General features: G+C 42.1%; 1 protein-coding gene across 4 annotated transcripts in view; it reads left to right on the top strand.

Annotated features, from left to right (window-relative positions):
- Positions 1-17,331, top strand: part of DIS3L2 (DIS3 like 3'-5' exoribonuclease 2) — a 307,510-nt gene that overhangs the window by 180,945 nt on the left and 109,234 nt on the right. For all 4 annotated transcript variants that reach the window (XM_045559637.1, XM_045559638.1, XM_045559640.1 and 1 more), the window contains one exon: positions 305-384. In XM_045559637.1, the coding sequence (XP_045415593.1) occupies positions 305-384 (80 nt within the window). The remainder of the gene's footprint in view (positions 1-304; positions 385-17,331) is intronic.

Raw genomic sequence — 17,331 nt, 5'->3', positions numbered from 1 at the left:
CCCCTCTTGCCATAACTCTTCTTGGGAAGCCTCATTCCTGGAAGCATCCTCACTTCCACCCACTCACACCTGTTCTTGGTTGGGGTCAAGAGGAAGTAGGTGCTAGTTCACAGGGAGGAAGAGAAAGACACCCATTTGTCTCTCCCCAGTCTGACATTTTACTAAAGATCCTGTTCTCAGGGAGCGATTGGTAGAAGTTACTCTTTACTTTCCCCAACAGAGAAAAATAACTATTCTTTAAACAGTACTACCATGGAGTGAAGTTATTTGTGGCATTGCTAATTATACCTTAAATCTTTCCTAGAAAAGACTGTGTCTTCACCATTGACCCTGCAACCGCCCGAGACCTCGATGATGCCCTCTCCTGCAAGCCGCTTGCTGATGGTAGGATGGAGATTTCTATACCTCTCTGGGTAGCAGGCAGTCTGCATACCTGTTGGTTTGCCTGGCTCCCTTGTGCTCCCTAGGGAGCATAATGTGTGAGGTTGGGTTTGCTTTGTGCCTGAACTTGCCATAGGCCTCTGAGCCAACATAGTTGTATGATCTTAAGGTTGTGTTCCTGTGGTGACTTTGGTGACGGTGAGAATGAGAAATGTCCTCTCACCTGGACTCTTTTTGGACATCAGAAAAGGCAGCAGTGAAGGCAGAGGAACCATTAGGTTATTAAGTATGAAATGTCCCATTTCCTTAAGTACTAAATTTGACAGTTGATATGTCTGACATTTCACTTTGACACATCTTGTTTTATTTTTATTGTAAAGGTACATCATCAGTCTTGCGAGCGCACATTTTGGCTTGTGATTATCTTTCAAATTGTTTTTTAGAGCAATTTTTGTGAAACCAAATGAATGTGTAAAAAATTCATGTTATTTTCGAATATGAGTTCCACCGTGGAACCAATGCAGCGCAGACAGTTCGAAATATCAATGAAGTATTTGGGAAGGATGTGGCTAATGAACACACAGTACGTGGAAGGTTTGAAAAGTTCTGTTCTGGTGATTGTAATCTCGAGGAAATGAGCTGCATGGGTGACCTGAGACCAAGGTGGGTAATGATGAGCTGAAAGCTGTAGTATTAATAGAAGCAAATCCATCTCAGCCTACACATGAATTAGCAGCAAGGTTTGACATTGCTAGTCCAACAATATTGGACCATTTGAAACAAATTGGCAAGGGAAAGAAGCTGGATAGATGGGTTCCGCATGAATTAAATGAGCATCAGCAGAGAAATTGTCTCAAAGCTTGCCTTTCTTTGCTGTCACGATATACAGGCAAACCGTTTCTACACCGTATTATTACGTGTGATGAAAAATGGATTCTTTTAGAGAATCGCAAGCATTTGGCACAATGGTTGGATGAAGACGAAGTGCTGAAACACAGTCCAAAACCGAATATTCATCAAAAAAAGCTGATAGTGTCTGTTTGGTGGTCCAGCGCTGGTATTATCCACTACAGCTTCATGAAACCTGGTCATTCGATTACAGCAGATGTCTCCTGCAACCCACTGGACAAAATGATGAGGATGTTTATGATTAAGCAGCCGAGATTGGTCGATAGAGACAGGCCAATTCTCTTGCAAGACAACGCTGGACCACATGTCTGACAAACAATGCTACTCAAACTATGGAAGCTGGACTTGGAAATTCTCTGTCTTCCACTGTATTCACCAGACCTTGCACCAACTGACTACCACTTCTTCCAGGCTTTGGACTACTTCTTGCAAGGAAAACTATTCAATTCTCAACAAGCTGTGGAAAACACCTTTCACGATTTCATCTCCACTCACTCTCTAGGCTTGCTGGCATAAACAAGCTACCGTTAAGATGATAAAACTGTGTCGATAGTTTAGGTGTATACTTTGATTAATTGTACTGATTCTTGTTTGAAATATAATAAATTGCACTTTTGATTTGAAATTGGACATTTCATATTTAATGACTTACCAGTCCTTGGGCCTTCATTTAGTTCTAGTTTGGCTATAAGGTATTACAGAAAGAAAACCCCTAAGGGCTCTGCTTAGAGGAGACATAAAGTTTTTTACTTGAATTTGACACCAGATCAGGTAACTGAAGGGGTATTCATCAAAGGCATGCCCGGCAGTGGATAGCAGGAACACCTTCCCACAGAAACACCTCTCCAGGCCTGAGCTGAAGAAGCCTGGGCTACTCCCAGTAGATCTTCGTCTGTCTGGCAAATTACAAAAGGCAGATGGATGGGGGCTCCTTAAGCATTCTTTTGTGGGATATTGCTAAGCAAGAAAAAGTGAGATAGAGGCCAGTAGTCTTTGGAAATTATAGTAGGAAGAAGGGAAAGTAGCAGTTGACACTTGAAGGAAAAGTGTACAGGATGTGGGAAGAGTAAGCCCTGCCAGCCTCCCTCCTGATGCCCCTAGACATGCTGCTTATGGTCTTCAGCCTCTTCTCGCCCCTCTCTAGGGTGGTGTCTGGGGAACTGCTTTGGCTTTGGTCTTTCTCAAAGATGGCCTGGGTACTAACATGGCCTTTCATGGTGTGCCCATGATAGGTATCCACCGTTGCAGTTTCAGTCTGACACCTAGTCTTTTAAAACAATGCAAAGATATTCACACGTCCCACTGACATAAAACTCCGCTGGTTCAGTGGGTAGTCTCCTCTCTACTATAGTAGGCAGTGAAGCTTAGTAGATAAAAGGCTGAGTGACAGAAGACATTTCCTAAAAGTATTTTTATTTTGTTTTAGTGGGAGCTTTCCTTGAAACTGTGGGCAAGATTGCTCATTATTTTCAACCAAAGAAAATTGAAAGGAAAATAGAGCATAAAGAGAGAAAAAGTCCCATGGAAATTTTAGAGAAATTATATATTTTTAAAATCCAAAATTGAAGCAGCCTATTTAATATATAGGTTGGTTTGGTTTCTGCTTGGTTTCTTACTTTCTGAGCAATCTCTGCTGAGGCTTGGGCTTACCTGTTCTCTGTGTGGACTCTCCTTCCCTGAGCCCAAGTGTAAAAAGTGCCCCCAGGCTGAAAGGCAGGTGACCGTGGGTCTTACTTCTCCTATTTCCCTTCCTTCCAGGTAACAGCTCTGCTGTTAGGCATCTAATACTTTGAAACAGTCACTTCATTTATTTTGTCCAGTTTTATAGTTGTTAATGGCAGAAGGATAAGTCTAGTACCTGTTCCTCTGTCTCGGCTAGCCTATCACCTTGCCAGGGACACTAGGGAGCAGACACACGTAGCAGTCACTCACTCTGAACACTGGGGTCTCATGTTCAGGGTACATGTGTGCCAACAGAGGTTCCATACAGGAAATGGTTAAAGATATGACAGAAAAGATAGATTGGGGACAAATTTTTAAACCAAATAATATTCTTTATTTGTTAGACAATGGAAAGCCAAGTAGATATTGTTCAGGAGAATATTCAAAATGAGGAAAATAATGTAGCAGTGCGAGGTGAAGGAAAAGGAGAGTAAGCAGGGGCAGGGAAACGAGTCAGAGAAACATTGCAATAGTTTAGGGATAAGGACTTGGACTGAAGGTGGTGGCATATCAGTGCTGGGGGGGCGGGGCGGATGGGAAGGACAATGTGAGAAAGGGATAGTGACAAAAGAATCTATGGAAATGGATGTTAGGGTTGAGGGAGAGGAGTCCAAGATGGTATCAGGGTTCCAACTTGGATGACAGGAGATGGAACCCATAGGTTAGAAATGGGGAAGTCAGGAGGCTAAGCTGGTTTGGGAGAAAGTATGCCAACATGGAGTTGTCTGTCTAATGAGATATATTTATGTAAGTTGCTGTGAGTCCTTTTTAGGGGAGGTGGGGTATAAATAAGTTAAATAGATGCAGTTCATATAACTATATGCAGAGACATCCCTGAAGAAGAATAAGCAGTGCGCTAAAATGCAAGCGGTGATTTTATTAGGATGATGGAATCAGAAGTGATTTTTCTCTTTTATCTAGTTTCTAAATTTTTATAATGTAATAATAGTTTTAAAATGAAAACAATTTTGTAATAAAGGAAAGTTATGGGGTGCCAGAAATCACGGGCTGCCTAGTAGCCCGCTACACCAGGTGATCGGACACCTCCCATCTGCTTGGTTTTTCTTGCATTCCAGAGGAGCAGCTTGGCAGAGCAGCAGAAAAAGGGCATGGAAAAGGACTCAGGGAAGACTCTGAAAAGGCCTCAGTTGGTCAGTCAGGCATTTTTATGGTGGCACTTCTATAGTTGGCCTTTGTGACTGCAGTTTCTGCCAGGGCCGTTTATCCACGGAGATGAAAAGGGAAAGTCAATTCCAGTTTGGGTTGGGGTGAGGTTGGCTAAGTTCAGGTTCAGTTAGTTACCAATTCATGTCAGTTCTTGTTTAGAAGAAAAATGTTTAATGTTTCAAAAAGCAAATAACGTTTTTGAGGGAGGTTTATATCATCTATAGCCATTTCTATTGAAAATATTAATATAAAAGTTAAACTTTTCTTGAGTCCTGTTGAAATCATCTGAGTGACTATTTTATGAAAAGTAAAACACACAAACAGATATATCTAGTCCTCACTTTCCCTTTTTGTAGAGTTCAGATGCACTCCCAGGACTTACTAGCAATATCTCCTATCAGGTAAGAGGTTCAGATGATTATACAAAACACAGTGAACACTCGTTCACCAGTAGATCATAATTGAGTTGAAGGCTGAGATCGGGGTAGGGGAGTGCCACTTGCCCTTGTGGAATCTCAGCTTTGGAAGGGATTCTACCAGTCTTCTAACCTGGTAATTCTCCACCTTTTTTAGCCTATAAACACTCTTGAGAACATTCCCATGAGCATTATCCAGCAACATGGAGTTTTCTACCTTTGCTCAAGAAAGTATTTAATTATGCTAGTGAGTGAGAATGGCATTATAATGATAACCCAGAATCTAAAGACAGTAAATCACACACTTTGGTGTTTTATTATTGTAACGGATCACTTGCAACACACCTCACAGTTGACCTCGCCACTCAAGTGTGGGAATGCCGCAGTTGTCAGATCACCCTCTATTTTTTGAATTACCTGTATAGCATCTTATTGACTATCCAGATTGCATTTGAACTTTCTACCTTAAAGGCAAGGATTCTGCCTTAAGATTGCATGACTGTTAGGACATCCTTCCCTGTAATGATCTGAAATACTGCTGTCTTCCTATAATTTTCCTCCCATTAGTCCCATTTATGCCCCTCTGGGCCCTGTAGAATAAATGTAGCAGCTCATGTGACAACCCCTCAGGTACTAGATATTTATCTTCTGAGTCACAACTTCGCAGCTAAGAATCTTAAATATTCTTCTGTGTCCTGTGGCTTATGAGGTGTGAGTCCACTTCTCATTGTCATAGAGTCACTTCTGCCTTTATGAAGTCTGGGTTGCATGGCTGCCTATATCCAAACTTTGCCTTCCTGGCTGTGAGGGCCTGTGTCTCTCTCCTACCCAGTTAGTTCCTCCTTACTGGGCAGAATTGGGTCCAGAGTAATAGCTGCCCATTCTGTTCAATTAAGCAAGCTTTATTGCTTTGCCCTAGTCTCTGAGAGAGGAAATTGTCAGCCAGACAAGTTAGGACCTTTATACAGCTTTTAGTTGATTCAGGCTCCCAACGGATCCTACAGGTTCACTTCTCCACCATCTTGCTTCTCTAATTTTTTATTCTCTAATGTGCACTCTGCCATTGAACATGGCAGTGTTATCCTAGCTAGGCCTTAGAAGTGAATGAAGGGGAATGGGGAATAACTGCTAATGGGTTTGGGTTTCTTTTGGGGTGATGAAAATCTTCTGGAATTAGATAGTTGATAGTTACACAACTTTGTGAATATACCAAAAACCACTGGAGGAAAATGAGTGAATTAATAAATGAATGAATAAGAAGAAATAAACAAATCCACTCATCCTTGAGGCTTTCTGGAAATTGGAATTTACAGAAATTCTGCAATTTAGCAGAGGTCTTGATGAATGTTTGGGCTAGATACCCATGGTCACGTCTCTTGTGTCTATCTCTCCTCCTTGCCACTTTCATCTCTGAACCAAGAAATTGCAGCCCTCTGCTCTACCATCTGCTCACATTTCCCATCCCCAGAGGATGCCATCCGACTCAAAGAAAGAAGGGTCTGTGTTCCACTGTCTGCATATAAGAAAATGATTGGATAAGTGGACATCCATCCAGCCTGAGGGACCTCAGAAATGCAAACTACCTACTTTACTCAAGGAGCCACAGTCTTCCTTCCTTATTTGCTTCTGTGTCCCGCCTGGTTGCACAGCTTTCCCTTCTCTGAGGAAGGTGGAACAGGCAGCTCTGTCCGCTGGAGCCCATAGCAGTCAGGGAATATGAACAGGAGTCTAGGAGCAGTGCCGGTAAGGATTTCACAGAATTTCCTATAATCTGTTACTTCCCCAAATGGTTATGTTTGTCACCTGCTGAGAGTTTCTTGTCATGACTGATCATCTTTGGAGGCAGTGAGGAAGTAGGAGCTAGAGAAATTATATTTCCCTTTGTGCCAGGCTTAGGCTAGAGAACCTGAGGAATGGAATGGGCTGGTAGTAGTTTTAAAGACCAAAGGGCTGAGATGAAGTCTTTAGACCTGGTAACCGGGAAAGAAAGGAGGACATGAGAGTCCAGGAGCTTTTGATTGAAAAGATTCCTGCGTATCAGCTGCCAGGCCAAACCCTCCTCCTGGGCTGTGTTCTTACCTCTGGGAAGACCTTACCCCCGAAGCCCTTTACATTTCACTTTGCTCTGCTTCCTCCTCTCCCCATCCTGCAAAGGCTTCCTTCAGCCCTGCCAGGAACATCCACTATCATCCATCAGGACACCTTGAAAGAGTAGTCTGTGCCTGCTCTTGCTGCCTTCTCACTTTCCATTTATTCTTTATTCCTTTTGCAGCATGGCTTCAGAAAGTCCACTGAAACAGTTTGTCCCTAACCTTAGTTCATCAAACATCATACAGTGTTCCTCTCTTTTGTCTACTCCTCCTCCTTGAAGTTCTCTCTTCCCTGGGCTCAAAGGGCCCTACTTGCTCTTGGTTCTAAATTTTTGGCATCTTTTCCCAGGTTTCCTGTTTGACTCATCTTGCACTGTCCAGCCCTTTGGGCTACTGTGCCCTTTGTCTCATGCTCTATAGCCTTTGCACTTGCTATTCCTTATGCCTCGAGTGCCCTTTCCCTGGAAAGCCACATGGCTGATCTCTCACTTCTGTTAACATTTGATTGGTTGCTTTCTCTAAGGCTTTTTCTAGCCATTCTGCCTGTAATTCCACCCACCCACCTCCTATCCACCTTCCCTATTTTTTCCCTACCATTCATCAATGCTAATGTGCTATTGACTGTCTTCCCACTAGTCACCGTGGGATCCCCAGCCCCAAGGACAGTGCATGGCTCCAAGTAGAAAACATTCAGTGAATCTTTGCTGGTGTTTGCATGCAATCATGAGAGAAAGGGTTTCCCAGGGTGGGGGGAAAGAAGTCCCTGGGATGACGGAGCATGGGGTTTTGGAGGGAATTATAAAGAGCTGAGCATGTCTGGCACATGAGGTGCAAGTGGGGTGGCAGTTGTAGATAAAGCAGGATGAGAGCACAAATTCCTTTGTAGGCTCTGTTAGAAAGTTTAGATTTTATGCAGAAGGCAGCATTTGGGGTTGGAGAGCAACATCATTCATTTATTCAAGAAGTATATATTGAGGATCAGGCAGTGTGCTTTGTGCTAAGTATGCAATGGTTGAGAAAAGCTAGACAAGCGTGAGGTCCTTTTCCAGTTTCACATCAGTTAACATTAAACACGTACGTGTCAGAATAACCCATTATTTAGATGTGGAGTTGGGTGGGGGCCAGACAAAGAGCAGGGAGAAAGGACAAGTCTGGCTAAGGGAAGAGGGTGTGTGGAAGGACTTTGGCACTGAAAGGGCTCAAAAAGGCAACATGGCCGAAACATGGTGGGGTCAGGAGCCTTTTGGTAAGTCAGAAAGGGGCTTGCAGGCTCTGTTAAGGAGTGGGAGTTTGATCCGGGGTGTGATAATGAGCAAAGTATTTTACGCAGGAGAGAATCAGGACCCAACTTACAAGTTGGAGAGGTCACTGTGGCAGCAGTGAGGAGGCTAGGTGAGAATGGTGGTGGTAAAATGGTCTAGGTAGGAGAAAATGCCCCAGCCAAGGCAGAGGCAGCAGAGCCAGAGCCGGAGAGAGGCACTAGCCAGGAGAGGAAATCAAGGCAAGACTTGGTGTCTAGCCAGCCTCTTGACTGGTCTCCTGAGTCTGTCCTTTTCTCCCTGCATGCTGAAGCCAAGGCAGCCCTTATAGATTTAGATCTGACCAGGTCATTCCTCTGTTCCACACCCTCCAAGATTTCCTGTCCTGCTGAGGATAAAAGCCCAGGGTCCTTGTTATGACCTGCTGCTATCTCTATCTCTCCACCCTTGTCCCCCACCCCTCCGGCCTGTCCCTCTTCGTCCACTCTCCTCTAGCCACGTGGCTGCCTTGTCCCTCAAGCATGCCAGGCTGCTCCTGCCTCAGTGTGTTTGTACATGCCGTTCTCTTTGTTCCAACCCTCTTCTCCCAGATCCCTTGCTACTCTTGAGTCCCCGCTCCAATGTCATCTCAAGGAGGCCCTTTCTTGACCTTGCTGTTGCCACAGCCTTCTGTGCCCCACTCCCTTCTTGATTTTCTTTCAGGTGCTTGTAGTGGGCCTGCCCCACTGGATGGTAAGCTTCATGAGAGCAAGGATATCATTTTGTTCACTTTTGAACCCTCAGTGCCTAGAGCACTGTGTGTTACATAGTTGGCAACACATGAAATGTTGAATGAATAAGTAAAACAAATAAATTAAACTTTTGGATATTAGAAGAAAGGAAGACTCTAGAGTGACATCTAGGTTTCTGGCTTGGGCACTAGGTGAAAAGTAATGCCATTCAGTAGGAAATATTGAGGGGAACTGGTTTTGATGGGAAACACAGGAAGTTCAGATAAGGACATATTGAGTTTGCAATACCTGAGAGACATAACAAGGTAGAAATAACAAGGGGACAAGTAAAAGGTCAGGGCCAGAGATGGGATTTGGGAGTTATCAGTGCATGGACCTAGGGGAGATAACCCAGATAGAAGTCACAGACTGAGAGGAAGACCCAAGCCAGAACCCTGGGACAGATGCCCCCATATTGGAGACTGAACAGCCCAAATGACCAAGAGGGTGAGACCAAGGAGACTGGAGGCAAAGCAGGAGAGAGGAGAGAGGCAGAACAGGCTGAAATGGTGACCAGTCATAATGACCATAGGGAAAGTTGGATCAAAGAGAATTGTGAAAAGTCCTTTGGCTTAGCCAACTGGCGTATCATTGAGGACCTTGGTGAAACTAGTGCCAGTGGCTTAGAGGAGGGGAAGCCAGACTGCAGTTGGTGGAGGAGGGGATGGACAGTCAGGAAATGAAAACCGTGAATGTAACTTACTTTTTCTAAGAGGCTGGGCTGCGAAAGGTAGGAGAGACAGGGAAGGAAGGGTGAAAGGTGGCTTTTTTCTTTGTTTTTAAGACGAAGGGGATTTGACATGTTTCTGTATTATGAGATAGGAGGTGACAAAGAAGGAGAAGTTAAAAATATAGGAATGAGAGGAGGTGATTGTTTTGCAAGGTCTTGAAGAAGAAGGTGGGGTGTGAATCAGAACATGAGTAGAAAGTAAGGTCAAGGCATGGCAGATGAACACCCCTTCCTTTGAGACAGAGAGGCAGGACATAAGGAATAGGTCACTGCTGATGAGTGTTCACACCTGGCAATGTCCACTTCCACTGTGAAAGAGGAGCCACCACTGAGGAGGACTGGGCAATAGTGAAAGGGATAGTCTGAGTGGAAAAGTCAAGCAAACTGCTTTCCTCTGCTCTCACCCCACAACGATCAACACAGAAGACTTCTGTGACCAAATATGGGGTTTCTTTTCCCCCACACACACCAACCTAGCAGTCAATTCTGCAGCCTATACCAGCTGAGTGTCCTCCAATTCAATTCTGACATGATCCACTGTGGATAGCATCAGATCCCATAGATTGAGGGCTCAGTCCCACAAGACCACACCCCACTTCCAATGCCAGTCTCAAGCCCCAGGCTGTTTTACCTGTGCTTCTGACTCACCAGCTACAAATCGGGAATCCCACGACCCCCTCATTGGGTTCCATTAATTTGCTAAAGCAGCTCACAGAATTCAGAGAAATACTTATGTTTACCAGTTTATTATAAAGGATATAGATGAAGGAATGCATGGGGTGAAGTATGGAGAAGGGGGCACAGAGCTTCCATGCCCTCCCTGGCATACCACCCTCCAGGAACCTCCACGTGCTTGGTGCTCCAGAAGCTCTCTGACCCCTGTCCTCTTGGCCTTTTATGGAGACTTAATCGGATAGGCATGATTCAAGTATGGACAACTGTGTAGAAGTGTGATTGGACAAAAGGGTATGCTCTAATATTAATAGACTGAGTAGGGAAAGCTAGCAAGGGCTGTCTGTTCAGATTCTTCTTGGCCTCTGTGCAGCATTCCTTCTTCCCAGATATGAGGCAGGACCCCTTCTGAAATGGAGTCTTTTGACCTACAATCAGAAAAGGTAGGTCAGAGAATTTTTGTTATGCAAGGGCAGGGGAAGATTAGAGTCCTGCCTTGAGGAGAAGAAGGAGCAGATGAAAAGAGCACAAGAGAAGGTCAGAGACAGAAATTTATTTTTCTGAGACCTAAGGTGCCCAACATTATATAACAAAAGACTGTAACAAGGGCTATGGGAGTTATGAGCCAGGAACTGTGGATGTATGTGTCCTGATATCACAGATAGGAGAGGGAGCTGACCAGGAATTCATCATACAAAGTGTTAGCAAACACTGCTCAAGTATGTCTGGGTTTGAATCCCATAAAGTCAGGAAATGGAAACCATGTAAGATTTTTATTCCAATGATTCTCAGCCTCCAAGGTTTGGGAGCAGAGGTTGCAAATTTGGGGGGCTGATGGGGGAGATAGCTGGCGGGTGATAGGACAAGGGTCCCTCTGAGCCTATTTCTTCTCTGCCTCCTGCTTTTATAAAAGCATCACCTGCACCTAGTCAACCAAAGTTTTTAAAACAGTAATCCTGGAATCACATTTGATTCCTTTTCCTCTCAGGACTGTTGTCATGGCCTTTCTAATAATTTTTCTCCCTCTTTACCGTCTGCCCTCCACCTTGCTGTCCAGTTATCTTTTTCTGCTTGAAAATCTGCTTGTACCTGTGGATTAGGTCCACATTTTTTAGGAGAGCTTTGTAACCAAAGCCGTTTAAGACTAGTCCTCAGCTTCCTCTCCCACCTCCCCACTTCCCAATGCCACTTCCCTCAAAACACACACACACACACACACACACACACACACACACACACACACACACACACACACACACACACACACACACACACACACACGCTCACACACTGGTGTCCGGCCACTCCAGGCCCTGTTCATCTAGTGCAGTCTCTCTTGCCTCCAGGCCTCTGCTTGCTCTTTCCCCTCTGCTCACAGTGCCCTGCCTCCCTGCCTACATCTGTGTCACATGAAATCTCCCGCAAGAGCAAGATGAACCTCTGCAGAGCTTTCCTTTTCCTTCTGGCAGAATAAATTGTTCCTACTTTATCCTATCAGCACATTTTCTTCATGTCTCAAATATAGTAGTAAACATCATTGCTTCTGGATTTAATTCTCCTGTTTGCTTGTTTCCTAAGGGCAGGCTGTTCCTTGGATATCTCTATATCCTGAGTATCATATATGCTACCCTGCATTTAAAAAATGTTTTGTCTAGTGAGATCTAACTCAGCAACCTGTTGTATACTTTCAGTGTTTCACTTCTTCTGTTTCTTGACTTGCCCCTTTATTTCTACTGTACCTTTATCCTTAAGTTTGTGGGTTGCCTATGGGCTTATATCCTGACATAACAGCCTTGTCCACTTTCTGTCCTAAAACAAGTCTCTTTCTTTGGAATTGGACATACCTTTCCCTTGTTACATTCAAGTCTTTCACTCCATCTGTTACGTCTCAGTGATACCTATAAGATCATTGAATTCTATCTTATGTTCATGCTCTCTATTACTCCAGCTCTGTGGATTGTCCTGAGGCTCACTTCTGTCCCATTATTTTCTTACATAAGTTTCTTGTATGGCCTACACTTCCCTTCTCTTTTCATGCCTACAACCTTCCACAGCAATTTGTGTCTTGATTTTGTGTTGGCATTTTTCTCCATCTCCTCCCTGTCTGTATCCTTGCTATTTCTGAATTCAATAAGTGCTAATTTTCTGATAAAACTGACTTCCTGAATGAACCTTAACATGGTAGTAAAAAAAACAAAAAAAAAGAGTTTGTGATACAAAAGTCAGAATTTTTTCTCTTTAGTTATGTTGGTAAACATGACCAAAGGAAAAGGAGAATTAAAGCCATTAAACACCAAATATATCATCAAGTGGCAGTGCTCACCCATCAGATGGGAGAAACAGAAATTTGATAGCCAAAAAATCCAAGTATTCCTTTGGTAACAGATAGGTCTTCATTTAATGGTATGTTAATAAGACATTGGGAATTGAAAATAGTTTGTTTTTAATTTCCTTCTATTGGGAATGTAGTTTGGATGTTAGGTTGATATACGAGGATAATGTTAAGGTAATACTAGAATTTGGAAATCAGGTGACATTTTGAGAATGAAAGTCAACTTTGAATGGGTTATCTGCAGGATTTCCTGTCACCTGGAGATCTGTAAAACGTCAGGTAAAATTTGGTATTTCAGTTTGCCTATGACTGAAACAGCATGTATGGTAGCGGTTTTATTCTCTTTAGGGTCACAGAGCCCTTTTAGCATCTCGCAGTAGTTAAGGACTCTTTCCCCAGAAAAATGCACAAATGTATATATATACATGAAGTTTTGCATAGGACTTACATTTCTAGTAATATTATGGAATAGATATCCTGAAAAAAATTCTTTAATAAAACTGTTTAAAATGATGCATCTTTTGAAAATGTATGGCTGAGCTGCCAAGAAAGCATGGGAAGTCCTCAGAGGCCAGGAATAAAATAAGAGCTGGTAGCCAAAGAAGTATGTATGTTCTAAAGAAAGCAGCTTACCTGCTGGTATCTTCTGATCCCTGGTGACCCAGAGATTTTGCTCAGGACCTAGATTAACACTACCTGCATGGTTCATAAAATTAAAGCCACATATATTTTTTTAAGTGCACCAGGTGAATAATGCTTCCAGAAACTGCCAGAATCAGAAGTATATCCTTTCTGTAGGAATTAACCCTCATCCAAACCCTTAAAGATTTGCCACAGATAAAGTTCTAGTAAACATAAATAAGTTCACATGAAAGTCATGAAATGCACAAGGAAATAAGGTATCATGAATAAGAGTCAAAAGGAAAAACAAAGACTTTGGATATTAGAGTTATTGACAAATAAAATAAGTATTTTAATATGTTCAAAGAAACTAAAGAGTGAATTGAAAGTATGAATTAGGAAAAAAGACTTATCAAATGACTAAGAAATTTGAAAAATAACTAAATAGAATTTCTTGAAATGAAAAGCTATAGTGAAGAAAATTTAAAACTCAACAAATTGGTTTAACAGCAGATTGAATTCAGTACACAGAGAATCAGAGAATTGGAAAATAGATCTGAAAAAGTACAGCACAAAGAGGAATGATGAAAGAGTGGTCAGGAAACTTGGAGGATAGAATGAGAAAGTCTAATTTTAAGAATTCCAAAAGGAAATAATAGAAAAGGGTGAAGAAAAATAATGGGCCAGGAGCAGTGGCTCATGCCTATAATCCTAGCACATTGGGAAGCCAAGGTAAGAGGATCACTTGAGGCCAGGAGTTCAAAACCATAGCGAGATCCCATCTCTAAAAAACAAAAAATTAGCCAAGTGTAGTGGTGTACGCCTGCAGTCTCAACTACTTGGGAGGCTAAGGCAGGAGGATACCTTGAGCCCAGAAGTTTGAGGTTGCAGTGAGCTATGATGACACCACTGCACTCTAGCCTGGACAACAGAGCAAGATCCCGTCTCAAAAAAAAGTTCTTTACGGAGAAGGAAAATAATATAGGTCAGAAACTCAGATCTACATAAAGAAAGGAAGAGCATTGCAAAAGAAATAAATGAAGGTAAAATAAAAACTTTTTATTTTTCTTATTATAAATTGATCTAACAGATAAAAATCAAGCCTATAAAGAATAACTTCACAAATGTTTAGGGATAAGGGGAAGGAATAAGATTACTTACTGTATGAACATATACTGTGGGTACAAATATTAACCAAAAAATGGGAAATATCTCGTATAACTGTAACAATAGATGTGTCCTGTATTCCCCAAAGAAATACACAAGACAAATAACCAGTCTCTGCTATGCCTTTCATGCATGTCATGGTGAAAAATAGGACCCATTTACTTGAATAACAAAAGTTCTTGTTTCCACTTTTGGCCCTGCCAAACTGGAAATCTTAAAAAGCTAACACAAAATATCAGACATAGTTATTGGATCTCATTTTCTTTCTTTTGGTATCCTGATGCTATTATTTGTCAAACTAAAGATCTTTTTCCAAAAACCATTAATGTTTGAAAAATATTTTGGCATGTTAGGATTTAACTTTGGAACAATTTGAAACATGTAAACATGGACATATGCTTTTTAATATTCAGCTTCTGCATTATTTTTATATCATATAGTATTTATAATGTTCATACTTGAACATTATAAATATATAATGTTCTATGAACATTTCAGGTATGTTTTATATAGTAATAACAGAAGTACTGTGCATAACTTCCAAACTAGTTGAGAGAGGCAAATGAATGAGAAAAATAAATAAAAACACCTCAATCTAAAAGAAGGCATGATAAGAGAAAAAGTATGTAGAGAAAAAAGCAGGACAAATAAAAAGTACACGTTAAGGTGGTAAAAAATTAGTAATCACAACAAATTTAGCTCTATAGTTAAAAACCAAAACTGTCAGACTGCTGTTTATAATAGACACACTTAAAACATGAAGACACAAATATTAAATGGAAAAAGATATAAAAAGACATACCAGTACTAAGTAAAAGAAAGCTAGTGTATTTTTTATTAATGTCTCACAAATAAATTTTAAGGTAGAAAGCATTACTGACTATAAAGAGAGTCACTAAATTATTATCAGAAATTTCAGTTCACTGGGAAGATATAAATCTAAACATATATTACCAAATAACACAGCTTCAAAATATATAAAACAACACTTGACAGAAATACAAGGGCAAATTGATAAATTCATTGTCATTGTGGGTTAACTTAATATACCTTTCTCAGGAAATGATAGTTTAAACAGACCAGAAATTCAGTAAAACTATAGAAAATTTGAACAGCACAGTTAATAGGTTTGCTCTAACAACCGTAGTTATAATGGAATACAGTACTCACAGTTAGGGGATACACATTGTCTTCAAGCACGCAGAAAACATTTACATATGTTAACTTTGTACTAAACCATTAAGCATGTTTTAAAAAATCATTCATGTTATACAGACCATGTTCTTAGATTATAATGCAATTAAATTAGAAATAATTACAAAATTTTTTTAATTTAAGAGAAAGTCAACACATTTGGAAATTTTAAATACGCTTCTTATTACACATAAACCAGATTAACAAAAATTAAGTTTGGCAGTATTGAATTACCTTCTGTTACCCTCCACTGGAAGATGAGTGGCCAGCTGAATGACATAAATCAGAAGGTACTTGGTATTATGCCTCCTATCGATGCTTTGAGGAATGAGTAGGTCACCCACCTCCTCACACTGACTTTACCTTCTAGCATTACCTTCCAGACAGAATACAACATGTTTCCTTCCTAAGGACTCAGGATTTCTACTGCTCCTACTTTCATCATACCACCTGGGAGCTACTTAGCCCTTTGCAGTGTGCCCCGTGCTGACCTGCTGGCTAGATCAAAGTGCCAGCAGATTTGGTGTCTGGTGAGGAATTGCTTCCTGGTTCATAAATGGTGCCTTCTCACTGTGTCTTCACATGGCAGAAGGGATAAGGAATCTGTCTTTCATAAGTGCACTAATCCTATGCATGAGGGCTCCACCCCCATGGCCTAATCACTTCCCAAAGCGCCCCCCCCACCTCCTAATACCACTTAGGGGTCAGGATTTCAACATATGAATTTTGGGCAGACACATTCAGACTATAGCACCCTCCTACAACCCAGTAGGTTGATGGTGGACACCCATGCTCTTAGGCCAGCTTTCCAAAACCTCTGCTTGCCAGCAAAATCCATACCCAGCATTAGCAGGGATTGCTTGGTAGCTTGTGCTACAGAAACTGTCAGGACGGAAACTGCCTTCTCTAGTAAAAGCGACCTAGATTCCCAAAGGTTAGCAATAGAGAAAGGATTCCCAGATGGGGCAGACAGCTGGCCCATGTGGGTGTTCTGCACTTGGACATCCTCTCCCTCTTTAGGAGTTGACAGCACTTGTTACCACTTTGGCCTAAGTGTGATCCCATAATCCTTTGCTTAGTACCTCAAGCACAACTGAAACCAGACTGTAACTTTTTTTTGTTTGTTTGTTTGTTTGTTTTTTGAGACAGAGTCTCACTTTGTTGCCCGGGCTAGAGTGAGTGCCATGGCATCAGCCCAGCTCACAGCAACCTCAAACTCCTGGGCTTAAGCGATCCTCCTGCCTCAGCCTCCCGAGTAGCTGGGACTACAGGCATGCACCACCATGCCAAACTAACTTTTTTTTCCTATATATATTTTTAGTTGTCCAGATAATTTCTTTCTATTTTTAGTAGAGACGGGGTCTCGCTCAGGCTGGTCTCGAACTCCTGACCTCGAGCGATCCACCCGCCTCGGCCTCCCAGAGGGCTAGGATTACAGGCGTGAGCCACCACACCCGGCCCAGACTGTAACTTTTAGACAAGAGTTTACTAAAGATTAAAGGATAGCAAAAGGAAAATAAACAGAAAAGAACACAAAGCACTGTAGAGTGGCTTGCTTTCTACTGCTTCCAAATCCAGCCCCACCCACCTGTCCCCACACTGTGCGCATCACGTAGGCACCCACACCTCAACATCTGCCCTTCAAAAATCTAGACCTAAAAGGTTCTAGAAAGAGACCTTGAACCTACTTCTTGCATTTTGCATTTCCTGTCTGAGGACTTGCCCCTTCCCAGGAAGAGTAACATTAGGGGGGGTTAATTCCCTTTAAGGAAGACAACAGTATTCCCATACCTTGCTCTGCAAGCCACAACAAGAGAACTACCTTGTCAGTGCACTACACTGGCGGCATAGAGCTGCACACTTACAGAAGCAGCAAGTCATCTGGTTATACCATCCGGTAG

This window comes from Lemur catta, chromosome 8, assembly GCF_020740605.2.
Source record: "Lemur catta isolate mLemCat1 chromosome 8, mLemCat1.pri, whole genome shotgun sequence".
Classification (NCBI taxonomy): domain Eukaryota; kingdom Metazoa; phylum Chordata; class Mammalia; order Primates; family Lemuridae; genus Lemur; species Lemur catta.
The sequence above is the reverse complement of the archived record's forward strand: the minus strand, read 5'-3'. Positions and strand labels throughout refer to the sequence as shown.